Raw genomic sequence first — 14131 nt, 5'->3', positions numbered from 1 at the left:
AGAATAAAATATTTTTTAAAATGGAATTATCTGCTGCCTGAATTAGATTAGCAACTGATCTCTTTGAGGAAGGATGCACAGAGTAGGATGCTGCAATTTAACCCCCCCAAACAATGATATAATTTTTAAAAATAATATATATTATTTTAAAATCTATATTAAAATAATATATATTATATATAATTTAAAATATATATTATTTACTCTACTTACCTATTTTGCCTCAACTCTGCTGTATTTCCTTTTCTTGTGTGTCCGAAACCTTTTCTTATTTAGGTTAGAAAATAATTTGTACTGCCAACAATTCTGTTTATCTTTACTAAAAAGCTAGTAGCTAAACATGGTATTTGAAATACTCATTCTCCCTGGAGGCCATCATTTCTGATTCAGAGACCAGATCATATCATGTAGTGTGGTCTTTTTTCTGCGTACTGGCAGAGCAAATGGGCTATAATACTGGCTTAGCCAGACAGACGGGATATCTTCTGACCTAGGAGAAGGCTCAAGTAACCTGGAGATGGCTATTGGGCTTCCCCACTCTGCCAGCATAGTGAACATTCCAGGGATGCATCAGGGAACGAAGGGGAGCAACCAGAATGCACTGTGCTCTGGCAATCCCTGGATAGTATAACAGCCCTTGAAGGTTGTTACAAGATGGTGCGATTTAGAGCAGCGCTGAGGCTGCTCTAAATTGTGCCGAGAGCCAAATTGACCCCTGGCCAAGAATCAGAGATGGGTGGAAAAGTGGTGTAAAACCACCTTTCCCTTCATATCCTCCCCACCCTCTACATGCACTGAGCACTGTTTCAGCCATAAAGAAGGTTGACTCACACCTTCATCCTGGAAGCAGATACATTCAGTACCCTGCAGTTTAATACATGCTGTTTTCAGACCAGATCTTAGAAACTAAACCACTCTTGCTTGTGTGTGAATACTAAGGAACACTCGGGAAGAATTTGGTTTGGTGCAACAGCATCATAGAATATCTACCTCTCCACGCTGATCCATCAGCCTGTGTGTCAGTTGGCTACTTCCCTCTTTCCCAGAGACAGTTGTAGTTCCATGGCTCTCCTTATATGAAGGCATTTTAGGAACTTGATTGTTAGATTTGCATTGAATTTTTCATTTAGAGCAGAAATCCAAACTCTTTCTTTTGTAGGATACAGAATATGTAAAATGGTTTGTGCTGAAAGGTGCTATGAAGTTAAATGATTACACTATATACAACTTCATTTGAACAAGGTATATTATGACATCCCTTCGGGAAAGTGTTTAGTTTAGTGAATAGTTGTGACTACTGTTTAATTGGGACAGCATGAGGATACATTTAGACATTGCAAAGTAGTTTAATGGTGAGTAATAAGGATTTAAAAAGATGTGACATTCGAAGCTTGGAGTAAGGACGGGTCAGACAGTCTTATTTATTCCTAATCAGTTTTCCCATCCCTAATAGTCTTATACCTAGAAAGGGAGAATTGAAGTAATATGAATATAATCTGCACAAATATTTTTTATCCGAGATCCTCAAAGGGCAAGTGGTGATGGTTCATCATGGCGTACAGGTTTCTCAGTTCACTAACGGTATAACTTTAGAACCCAGCATATCGCTGGTGCAGCAAAGCACTGCACATGAGAATTCTATAGTATCACTTCAGCCATGATAGCATGCTGGTTTTGCTCTTGTATCTGAAAGTGCACCTGTCATGAATTAAATAATAATTGACACCCTTCAAGTTTTCTTGAGGGGCATTGTCAACTAAAATTCACATTCCCAGTCCCCCCACTTTTCTGCTTCCCAAGACCTATAGGAGGTCAAAGGGAAATAGAATGTAAGGCTGCTATAACTTACATTAGGGCAGGGGTTGGGGTGGGCAGGGCACGAATTCATAGATTCCAAGGCCAGAAGGGACCACTGTGATCATCTAGATCCTTGCATAGCTCCAAATATGGGAAATGCAAAGGTAGTTTAAAGTAACGTTTGGCTCCCAGTCCCCCCATATCTGCCTCAAGTGCAGGAATGGAGAAACTGAGAATAAGGACCTTTCTCTACAGTCAGTTTCACTGTTCTGATGATGGTGAAGTCCTTCTCCAGGAACTGCTAGAGGGCATTAACCAGTAGCATCAGTAACAGCAACCCTGGAACTGAAAGTAAAGAGGCAGCAGTCAGGGGCATGCTCAGGACAAAGGAGACAGTTTGTTTTTGCTCTTATGCCCATTCAGAAGGCCCTTTTAAACTCAGAAAGGGGAAAAATCCTCCTCCCCTTTTAAAAAAGGAACTTTCTGATTTAGAAGTCTGCACATACTATGTAAATGGGGCTCTATCAAAAGACATATTATAAAAATTCAAGTTAGCAATGTCCCTTTAAAGTAAACAAATTATATTCCAGATGAAAGGGTTGAAACTGCTGATTCATTTGCAAAATGATGCATTCCAAGAAATCCTGTAAAACCATGCTATACAACATGGTACTGTGATCAAAGCCATGGCTGAACAGCACAGAGAAAGCAGCTGAAGAACCACAGATAGTCCCGTGTCTGTTACAGTTTTTAAGACTCTGTGGTTAATCGTATAAATTTACTTCCAGGCAAATGAGTTACCAAAAATCAACTGGAATCTTATGGCCTAATTCTACTCCCATTAAAGAGACTCTGACTTTAATGGAGTCAGATTATTAAAACTAAGCATGTCTAAAACTAGCCAGACATAATTTGGATAGTGGTAATGCGTGAACTGTGCTTTACCTGATTCACACAATGCTTGCAGCTTGCTGTCCGGGTTTCAAAAATGTACTTGTTTTTGGTTTTGTTTTCAAATTATGAGGTATAATATTTTATGGGTGACAACACATGGCGTCACACTGGATTATGCTGTGTCACTTGACCTATCGTAGAGAAATAGCTAGCTAAATAAAATTAGTTAGATGGAAATATTTTCCTCCTAAAATGAGTAATTTGACAAAAATAGGGACATATGTTGTTATGAGAGTCTGAGCTTTGTGATGCCATATCATAAATATATATTTTTACTGTAATTTGTTTAGTCTCTAAATTGCAGGATCAATGGGCATCTGATGGTCAGTATTGGAGATGACCTTACATGTTGCCAACTCTTGCAAGTGTATTGTGATTCTCACAATATTTGGTGTTTCTCTTAAAGCCCCAGCTCCTGAAGTCATGTAGGTTATTTGATCAGATCAACTTCCATTAAAAAAAACAAAACCAAAAAACGTATACCTTCCTGGCTATCGAGCAAAGCTTAAAACCCAGAAGGCAAACAAAGAACTCCAAATGTATTATTGTTTACAATCTCATGATTTTCTGAATGCTTGCGGCTGGCAATGCTACTTAAGCCTATGGTTTCATTTTAAGTTAAAGTTGCCTTTGTCTAGTTTATTTTGTTGGTAATTTTTATGGGTAACTTGTGCCAATGGAAAGGAAAAAGAGGAAAAAACCTCTATTGAACTACTGTAAAGTTCTTCTCTTTTTCTATGATCTCCATCTATTTTTGCATAGTGCTTTTTGATTGAATATTTTCAGAAAATTGTCCCAGTAAAGAGAAATGCATCCATCTGAATTAAGTGAGAGAACAGATTTACACAGCTCTCTTAATTTACAGGGGGAAATACCTTGCATATTGTACAAATGTGGACAGAAATGAGCCCTGAATCTTTAGCAATGTTTTAAATAAGGGTTCTTCATTATAAAAACATGAACACATGAAGGATGAAGGGGAAAGATGTGTAACTGTGCCATAAACATTTCATAATGGGCCAGATTCTACTCTCAGCCTCACTTTTGTGTGTCTAGAGTAACAGTGTACACCAATGCGATGGAAAGCAGTGTCTTGCACAAGAATTTCCAGTATGCGTTTGTAATCTGCATACAAAGCAGATGGATGAAACCAACAGACCATAACAGTTCATAAGTAAACATTAAAGACTAACGGCAATTCACCTGTAACTTGAGAATATGCAATAAACAAACAGTATGGGATACTGGACTTTTATATATATATGTGTGTGTATCTATATATATATATGTTCACCCAGACTGTAAAGTCTCTGAATGAGACATTACAATTAATTAAATAAGTCATGTTTTCACCAGCACTATTTGTAATCTGCACAAAACATGAGGGGAACAGAACTACTAAACAATTTTCAATGTAATTAAAATCCTTCAGTGATTTTCAAAATACAGAAAGTTACTTAAGTTACTATATTATTTGCATTAACAATTGAATATTAGCAGGAATGTGTGCTTTTCCTGTATACATATTTCCATCCATTTTCCTAGTGGCTGCATATCCAAGGAGACTGTATGCATAATTTTCTTTTCTAATCTAGGGAAAAAGGCTTCTGTACCCAATATGATCTTCATTTCAACCAATGTCATGACAATTCAGTCTGAATGTGTGCTACATTGAGCTGAACACGATTCATTTTGGCTACCCTGTTTCAGATCCTGTTGCTCCAACAGGCACATGGGGCACAGCCAAGGTAGATCCATGTTTGGAGCATCTGAAAGAAGAACATTTGTGCTACAGCTAAGATAAAATGCTGCAGTTTTAACACTCAGATGGGAAGATTTAGGTCACCCCTCAATTTTTGTTCTAATTCTTGAGTCATTATTAAGGTAGGCTGGCAACTTGGTACGTGTCTTTATAGAGGGCAAATGTCCCAAATAAAACTCTCTTTCTGTTTGGGAAAGGAGTCTGTCACAAGCTGTAAAGTCATCAATGATCATTTTAGTTCAAACTTTGGTCCCTGTCATCTCCTCCACTGGAAGAGGAGCATTACTCAAAGTTCTGTGCCTTTGAAGCCACTCAGTTCCTGAGGCATCATGCTGTTGAGGTTGTGCCATGATCTTTGCCGTCCCAGGGAAGGGATAGTGGCTGCTGTTGAAAATCATCAAAGGGCCAAAGGAGAAGTGCAGAGGGGACCTCTTTAAGGCAAAGAGTAGCTGGAGGAGCTATTGTTAAATGGTGGCAGAAAGGGATACTGGGACACACATGTGTGGGAGTAAATTAGAGGTCTGTGTGAATTAAAGGCAGCAGGGAACTTTATGATTCCTGGTACAGACAGATCTGCTCCTGACAGCCTGTATCATCTCACACACAGAAGTCACTGTAACTTAATGCTGACATTGATGTTTCTGCACTTGTATTTCCTTGCTGTTCTTGCACCATGTTCCTATGTATTTTTCTTTCTCACCTGGCTGTGCCCAGATCTTAACTGCATATCTTAATTCCACTTGGTTTTTGCATAAGGCACATTTTAGCCTCATGACATTGTGCTGTTAGGACAAATGTCTTGCACTTCCACTGCTTTCATACACTTTCCTCTTACATGAGGATTCTTTCCTTCTTTCTGCAGCCTTTTCCTAAAGGCATGATTTGGCCCTTTATTTTCAGCTTACTTCACAGTTTGGCCACAGTTAGAACTGTTTTTCAACTTTTGAGCAAAATAGTTAAAATCTGCTATATACATACCTATGCAGTGTCACGTAGCTATATTTCTTGTACATTTGTATGTGTGTTTGTATTAGTAAAACTAACTATAGCTAAGAGGTGGCCAAGATGTCAAAAATGGGTACCTAAAATTACGCTCCAAAATCTTAGGGGTCCTTATTTTCAGAAGTGCTGAGCAACCAGCAGCCCCCATTGACTTTTGAAAATGGTTTTCTATACTTGCAGTATATCTATAAGATAATGATTATAGATAACGCAAACATTGGAGCGTAACTGAATTATTTTCCCCATGAGTTTCACCATCTGTAGAAACTATCCATCCGGAATATGAATGAGGAAATCGTAGAAAATATTATCTACCATATGCAGATGTGATATTTACTGACATATGAAATAATTAAATAACAACCTATTAAAGAAACAACAACCAAATAACAAGGGGGAGTACAATGGTACAAAACCCCTGCAATTAACCTGTTTATTAATAAGTAGGAGCTATGAATTTCAGAAATAAATATTTTATCCTAATTTTTACCTCCACATATATCTAGATATTTACTTAAATATCTATCTCTCACTATGGCAGGCTATGTGAAAGAAGGGGTAAATAAACATTGCTGCTGAAAATGTGAGGTTAGTGTAGTTCTCAAAAACTCAACATCTCTATATCCGTATATACACAACTGTGAATATAAAATCCTTTTTTGCTATCAGGCATATTACTCTTTTACCTTAACTTTAAGCCACTTTAAATTTAACAAAAATATTCTTATAATGTTTCTTATCAATATAATAATAGAGGTAGAGTAGAAAAAAAGATTAATTTAAAATTAATGTGCAATACAGTGGGCTCACTGTGACTAGGGCTGAGCAAAGAGGCTCAAACAAAAGACCCAGATATTGACATCAAACTCCAGCTGAATCTAAATCAAACTTTTTTTTTTTAAAGTGCCTGACTAGTGTTTTTTGCAGATTTTGTGTGCCTTTAATTTTCCTGGTTTCCTCTGAAAGTGGAAATACCATACTAAAATAGAAGAAGCTCTTGCAGTATTGTCAGCTTCATTTCTAGATGAAAGAGAATGGGAGAAGTTTTGCATAAGATCTCTGAACTTTTGGATGATGACCTGGACCAAATATCCAAATATTTTTTTCTTCTTGCAGGTCTGTGTTGAGGTGCAGATGTGAAAACAATATATTTGGTTATATTTTTATTACATTTCTCTCTCCTCTCTACAAAATAGTGAATTTTGGACAGAAAAAGGGTCTGGATTGACAATGCAGGATGTCAGTGCCCTGTATTTAACTATTGAACAGGCACAGCATAGGCAATGGAATTATAAAATTCCTGTGCTGCCCTACTACCATTATCTCTCTATTTCAATGTGACGTGAGAGGGACGAGACATTTCATGAATGTCACAGGCCCATAAAGCTATTTTGTTGCTATTTTGTAATTTCTGTGCTAGTTCGGGGAGGCAACAAGCAGTGTGTTTAGAACTGGTTTGTGGTGGGAGTTAGGAGAACAGTGGATGGAGGCTTCCTCTTAAATAGGAAAAGGGTAATCAGCATTGTGTCCAAGCCAGGCTGTTATACAGGGCAAGATGGCCTGATTCTCTAGAATGCACTAGTTATCATCACAAAACTGCTAGGACATGTGTAGTAGCTTCTATACTCATCAGTACTTGGCTCTGAGGCGTGAGCACCTACACCACACTAACACTCAGTATGCCCACTGGGGGGAGGGGGCTGGGTCTCTAGGTTTGGCAGCATTGTCTGAACTGGTCCAGTGATAGGGTGATTCAGACTCCATTCTATTCTCCATTTCATACCTCACTTCCCAGACTGCCAACAAGGTGTCCTTCAGCACCTGTTATGAAGATAGTTTCTCCCTCCCCGCTTCCCTGTGGACATCTGTCCATTGGGAACTGGACACAGACCACCAAACCATTTTAGATAGGCCCACCAAAAAGCTGTTAGATGGTAAGTATTAGTGCTATCAACCTTATTCTGATTCCAACCAGACTAAATGTTTCATATCATTACCAGGGTGACTGTGTGGGAGCACACATTCTTCTGCTAAAAACAGGGGGAGAGCTCTCCTTCTCCTTCTGCGAGTGGGGGAACACTAGCACTCCAAGGCTCTCCCCTTTCTCCTTGGCTGGTGAGGTGAAGGAGAAAGCAGGTAGGGGAATCTGGAGGAGATGCAGCAGAAGCAGCTGGTGCCTGGCTGGGGAGTTTCTGTGACTCCCAGTGCTTCAGCTAGTAGCTGGAACAGCAGCAACTGATGTGAGAAGACAGGGTGTCCCATCCTGAAGTCTCCTATCTGCCTCTTCTAAAGCAGTGGTTCTCAAACTTTCCAGAGTACTGTAACACTTTCAGGAGTCTGATGTGTTTTGCGGTACCCAAGTTTCACCTCACCTAAAAACTACTTGCTTACAAAATTAGACATAAAAATACAAAAGTGTCACAGCACACTATTACTGAAAAATTGCTTACTTTCTCATTTTGTCTGTATGAAAATTCTAGTTTGTGCTGACTTTACTATGGTTTTTTTATGTAATCTGTTATAAAACCAGGAAAATATCTAAATAAGTTGATGTACCCCCTGGAAGACCTCTGTGTACCCCTAGAGGTACGTGTACCCCTGCTTGAGAACCACTGCTCTAAAGCTTGTTGTCCCTAGGCCAACTTCCCCTCCACTACAGAAGAAAAGACAAACAATGCACAATGATTTGTTCAAATTCTCTCTTTGAAATGTCTTAACCTTTTAAAATGCAGGATATTATTAAACACATTTTCTATCCTGATCATGTCTATGTGGCAGCGGTTATAAAACAGGTAGGGTAAGCACCTCGCCATCACACACACTATATGTAAAAAGAAAAAGGAAAAGGAGTACTTGTGGCACCTTAGAGACTAACCAGTTTATTTGAGCATGAGCTTTCGTGAGCTACAGCTCACTTCATCGGATGCATCCGATGAAGTGAGCTGTAGCTCACGAAAGCTCATGCTCAAATAAACTGGTTAGTCTCTAAGGTGCCACAAGTACTCCTTTTCCTTTTTCTTTTTACGAATACAGACTAACACGGCTGTTACTCTGAAACCTGACACTATATGTAGTCACAGTACTTTGTTTGGCTGGCTTTTGGACTGCATGGAAACATGAACTCCCCTCAGATTACATTTGTGCTCTTGTTCTTTTTGGTGCTCAGATATAGTGGTGATAGGTACAGCATAAAAACCTACATCTAGTTCTCATTCTCTTTCACTTGCTGCGCCCTGTCACCACAAGACGATGCAATGCCGCATGACCACATAAGAGCAAGAGCTGTGAGCTCCGCCTCCTATTTTGATCTGTTTAGACCCACTGCTCATAACCAATCTCCTGTGCCATCTACAGGGTTCTTTAGGCTGCTATCTGTGCCTGGGTCTGCCCACAAACAGACCAATAATTAGAACAAATGTATTTTGTATTTTCTGTAAAAATGTATTTTATATGCTTGATGATGTCAGATTAACAATAAGTAAATGGAGTCAAATGACAATAGCGTGGTTAATCATGATCTCAGTAAGTGAAAAATAATCATTTTGTGGGAACATTTCAGCTATAAAAAAAAAGAGGCAGCATTTAAAACTGACAGAACTTTCTAAATTATAGCTTTCTCCCTGATATGATAAATCGAATGCAGAAGTTTGCTTGTGGAAAGATTCAAAGTAACATTTATTTGTGTGTCACTATTCTATTGATTAAACTACAGATTTCTAGAGATAGCACTACAGAGGAAAAATCCATTATAATTTTTAATCTGTGACTGAATGAATATGCACATCCTGGATGCAAATGCAGTTCAGAAAAATTGGAAAATGAAGGAATGAAAATTGTCCTCTCTGGAGTTTTCCTATTTACCACTGAAATGTTACTAGACTTACCGAGACTACATTCATTAAATCTATTTACTGATTGCTGTTTGTTGATATGTCAACAACAAAAAGGAAAAATATTAAATACTTGGGTGGATCAGTGCAATAGTACTATAGTTGAAATAAGAAAAATTAATCCACTGAAACTCATTTAGTTTAGTGAAAAGAATGAAATCTCCCAGAACTCTGTCAGAATATATTTTTTTTACTTCCCTTCTCATTTTAGGAGAGACACTCCCTACTGTTCACATTAACATTATCTTTTGCGTGTTTTGATGGTTTGACATTCAGCAAAGAGAAAAGTGTTGACAGTCTTTATGCTTTCCACAGGGGAACAATGTTAACATGTACTCCGACAGTTTAATGCTAAAGTGTGTAGATTCTAAGAGCCACACCTTGAATATTTCCAAATGTTCCAGAGATTCTTCTTTCTTTCTAGAACTCGACCCTCTTGCAGCCCAATTTTTGCATCCATCCCACTTTCCCTCCCTGCCCCCCAAAACCTACTCAACTATTGCAGTCTAGACCAGATAATGAAATTAAAGAAATTCATATTTCTGACACGTTAGGCTAAATTGTATTATGAAATGTCACATTACATCAGATTACATATTCCATGCAACATAAATTATATGACAAGATGCAACCTGATGTAACTTGATCCTCTACATCACAAACTGTACAATGCCTCAAATTTACAACCAGGCTGTTTTTTCTATTAAAAAAAAAAACGCAAAAAAGGCTTGTGAGGATGAGTGTAGGAGGAAATACTACCAGTTAAAAATGATCAATCTGGTATGTAATTTGGTTCCAAGAGAAATGGAGGTTTCAAGCTATTCTGTACCCGAAAGTCACAGGCAGTCCATACCTGGCAATCCATACAGAGCAACCCCCCCCCCAAGCAGTTTACAGATTTGTACTCAAACTTCAAAAACAGTTATTGAATTCAGAGTGAACTTAACTCACAGGCATGACTGTAAGAATAATAAAGAATGCTTGAAGAATTGTTTAACAAAGTGCCCTGACCTCCTTATTCACCAAAATACACAGCGTTATCTAGGTTATTTCATCCACAAATAAGGGAGATTTCTGATTTTTAAAATAAGTAGTCATCCCAACTGTTGCTGGGATGTGACTTAGTAGCTGTGTTCACAAGACACACAGTGTCTATGGAAGGTAGGGCATACCCCAAGAGGCATAAATGTGTATCTGGACAGTGTCTGAGTTATTATAACACAGATTGGGAAGGTGGGGAAGGTTGGCTCAAAGAAGAGGGATGGGATGGAGAGAGAGATGAGGTGTGGAGGAGGTGAATAACTCGGAATACAGCAGAGGTTTACCTTTAAGATCAGATCAGTATGATGTTGGTCCAGCATGTTCGCCTTCCTGAAGGATGTGATGATGACCCTGCCGTACCTCCCAGGGGTCTGCAGGTCAGAGTAGAGCCGGTGTTTGGAGCGGTTCACCGGGAAAAGGCTGTTCACCAGGTTCCTCTCGATCTTGGCCAGGCTGTGTTTGGGGGCCAGGAGATACTCCACGCTCTCCTCGATCTGGTACCTGCTGAAGCTGGCGCCCAGCAAAATCGAGATCAGCACAGGTGCGGAGGCGAAGAACACCGGGTGACTGGCAATGAAGTGGCCGAGTCTGGAAAAAGACGTCCTCAGCCCCCTGTGCAAAACCTGCCGCAACATCCTAGTGCAGAGGGAGCTCAGGAGGGCGAGGTGCGATCTGAAGCTCTCCCGGAGCCGAGGCAAAATCATCGGGGGAGCCCAGGCAGACGGGAGCTGCCCCTCCGGCCTGAAATACACCCGGGCAAAAAAAAAAAAAAAATCCGGCCGAGCCGAGGCGCTCGGTGGGTGTGTGCGCTGGGGGGGCTGCTAAGGCTCGCTGCCTCCCGGAACGCGGCTGTGCCCTAGAGGAGTTTCCCAGCGCCTCATTGTCTGACTTCCACCCGCCAGCCGGCCCCGGGGAGCAGACACCCAAGGGCAGCGGGGCTGGGGCGGCGAAGGGAAGCACGGGCGAGCGCCAGAAGCCCCGAGCCCACCGCGGCTGTCGCCAGAGCACAGCCGAGTTTGTCGGGGAGGCGGGGGCTGGCCGCTGGTTGCCGCCTGGTCTCCAAGCCCGCGCAGGCAGCGAGGAGAGCGGAGCGCCCACTCCCCCTCATGGAGCGGCTAGGGGAGGCGTGCTCGCCACAACAACAACAACAACAACAACAACCCCCCTCATACACACACACACACACACAGAGACCCACACAGCACACGCCGGATCCTTTGCGGTGGGGGGCCGGGGGGAGGAGGAGGAGGGCTGCGGCTGCTCGGTTGTAGATCCCCCGTGTGAGCCGGGCTGGGCTGAATGGATTGCGGGCGGCCAGTCCCCCGCCCCCTGCCACACACTCCGCGCCGTCTGGCTTTAAAGCAGCGCGCTGGCCGGAGGGGAATCGCCGCTTGCGAGGGAGTCACACCAGCGCCCCGTGGCACCGAGGGGCTGGAGGTGGCCCCGCGTGGAGCGCAGGGCCAGTTGCCTTCCTTGCTTTTCCACCACAAGTTGCTCCGCAGGCGGCCCCCACCCCCCGCCCCCTTCTGCCTCCCCACCTGCCGCCCCCCAGAAAACGATTAGTCAGTCCTCAGGGCAGCCGGCGGCTCGCCGCGGTGCCTCCTCGCCCCATCTTCAGCCGCGGCTCCTAGTGTCCTGGCTGCCGGGGCTGGCCGCCGCGGGAGCGGGTGGGTTGCATTGCTGACCGCCTCCCGCAGCTGTCGGGCGGGGAACTTGGCTGGAAGAAGTCACAGCGGATCGGTTGCAAAGCAAAATGACGAAGAACGGAGTCGGTCGAGGCAGAGGACTCTCGCCCCCCACCACACACACTTTGAAATAAGAGGACCTGATGATACCGCTTTATGTCAGCCCCATGACAGCGCCGCCGTGAGCCTCCAAGGGACAAGCTGCCAATCAGAAAATCACCAGGCGCTCAGGGAAGGAGGGAGCCAGGCATGTCACTGGTACATTCACGCTCCTCCGGAAAGTTTCCAGCCTCACCTCTCCAAAAATCCTCTTAGCAGCACGTTTCGGGGGCTGGGCCCCACGCCGGCGGCCGCGGGTCCCATTGTTCCCGGCACAGGATCAGCACAGAGATACAGTTTTGTGTATTTCATTGGGATCACGCGATCCTTTAGCTTGGCCAACACATGCAGCGGGGGAGTCGCTCGCTGGAGAAAGCAGGAGCCAGAAACGTCTAGGCGATTCCTCCACCCGCCCTGTCTGGCCGCGTGTGAGTGCGAGCGTGGGTCTCCCCCTGTCTGGCTCTGCCGCTCTCTCAGGATGCGGCTTGTGCGAGGGCTTTGCCGGTGGAGCAGCAGAATCCGCCCGGCCTCATGCGGCCCTAATGGGCATGTGCACAGTGTCTGCACATGCCCATTGCCAAAGCGAAGCCCCGCTGAAGCTGGTGCCCTTCCCCTGGCCTCTGCCCTGAGCGGCAGCGAAACCCCCCTTCCCCAAACGCACCCTTGGCGAGCCACCGGCCGCGGGAAAGGGTCTGCGAGCCGGGTGTGAGAGGGCGAGCTGAGCAGCTGATCGGGAGGGAGGAGGAGGTTGGGTGTAGGCGATGCAGAGCCGAAGGAATGTATGAATCGGAGCAGGGTATCGAATTCCCGTCGGGATTTTCAATAGTGGGAGGGTGGGGCATACAAAGGCTGCAGGGAGTGCCATAAAAAGTTGAAGCGGCACTGACACAGGCATCCCCATGTGTCTGGACATTTCCCCCACCCCTCTGATTAATTGGTAGGTGTGTAGTGATGTCACAGTGGGGTTCTCCCTTGGAGATGACATAGCGTGAGGTATGGGTAGTGAGCAGATGAGTCATTTAAGATTTATAATAGTGTCTCTCTTGAGTGACTCAAATTTTGGTTTTGATTCAGGTTTCCTTTCTGTATTTTTATGGCCGGATTTTAACTTGAGTTGGGTGTTTAAGGCTTATTTTTTCCCTTCCTTCACTAACAGATTTTCTGTTGCTTCTGTCAAAAATCTGCTGCCTGTTATAAATGTTAATGATTTTGTTGATGGGGCACCTTACCAATGCTTCTTTCTTTCTTTCTTTCTTTCTTTCTTTCTTTCTTTCTTTCTTTCTTTCTTTCTTTCTTTCTTTCTTTCTTTCTTTCTTTCTGCAAAAAAACAACTTTTTTCTAGTAATGTATAATATTATAACCTATTACATTTGTATACCTAGCTCCATCTACAGTCTAATCTGAATAAATGATGTAACTATACCCATATAAAACCATTTTTAAAAAAATCAGAAATACATTAGCAGCTAGTTTAAAGCTTTCATATTTGGATACCCAGATATCCACATATGTGTATTTCAGTTACAGTTAAACCATCTTTCTTAGCTTCACCCCAGCCATCACTGCCCAAATCATAGAGACTTCATTGTTAATAAACCAATTACTACCTATCCCTGAAACATTAAAATGAGTGAAAAAGGAAACTTTTGGTGACTATTTAATTTTGCACATATTGTTGAATCAAATAGTGGCAGCTTCATGTCTTGGTTATTGTACAATAAGCTGGTATTCATGGCAATATCAGCTTTCAGTAGTGTGTGATCTACAGTGGTGATTAATGGCCTGTTGATGGACAGCTGGCATATGAAAAGTTTCATATCATCCCCATACAAACTTGAGTGCAGAGTTGGTTTCTGTGTTTCATGTGGATTAGACCTTGTCCCTGATGATTTCCAATGTGA

At 42.5% G+C, this 14131-nt stretch overlaps 1 protein-coding gene across 2 annotated transcripts in view; it reads right to left on the bottom strand.

The window, feature by feature from the left end:
• The window catches only part of PTCHD1 (patched domain containing 1), a 51322-nt gene extending 38555 nt beyond the window's left edge, over nucleotides 1-12767 (bottom strand). Inside the window, exons 1-2 of one of the 2 annotated variants that reach the window (XM_074968198.1) lie at nucleotides 12427-12767; nucleotides 10731-10956 (exon numbers count right to left, since the gene is read on the bottom strand). In XM_074968198.1, coding sequence (XP_074824299.1) covers nucleotides 10731-10956; nucleotides 12427-12542 — 342 coding nt within the window. In that variant the 5' untranslated portion in view covers nucleotides 12543-12767. Of the gene's footprint in view, nucleotides 1-10730; nucleotides 11924-12426 lie in introns of those variants that run through there. The other variant, XM_074968191.1, reaches the window with a different exon arrangement.
• Nucleotides 12768-14131: the final 1364 nt, after the last annotated feature.

This window comes from Natator depressus, chromosome 1 (genome assembly GCF_965152275.1).
Source record: "Natator depressus isolate rNatDep1 chromosome 1, rNatDep2.hap1, whole genome shotgun sequence".
NCBI classification, from domain to species: domain Eukaryota; kingdom Metazoa; phylum Chordata; order Testudines; family Cheloniidae; genus Natator; species Natator depressus.
The sequence above is the reverse complement of the archived record's forward strand: the minus strand, read 5'-3'. Positions and strand labels throughout refer to the sequence as shown.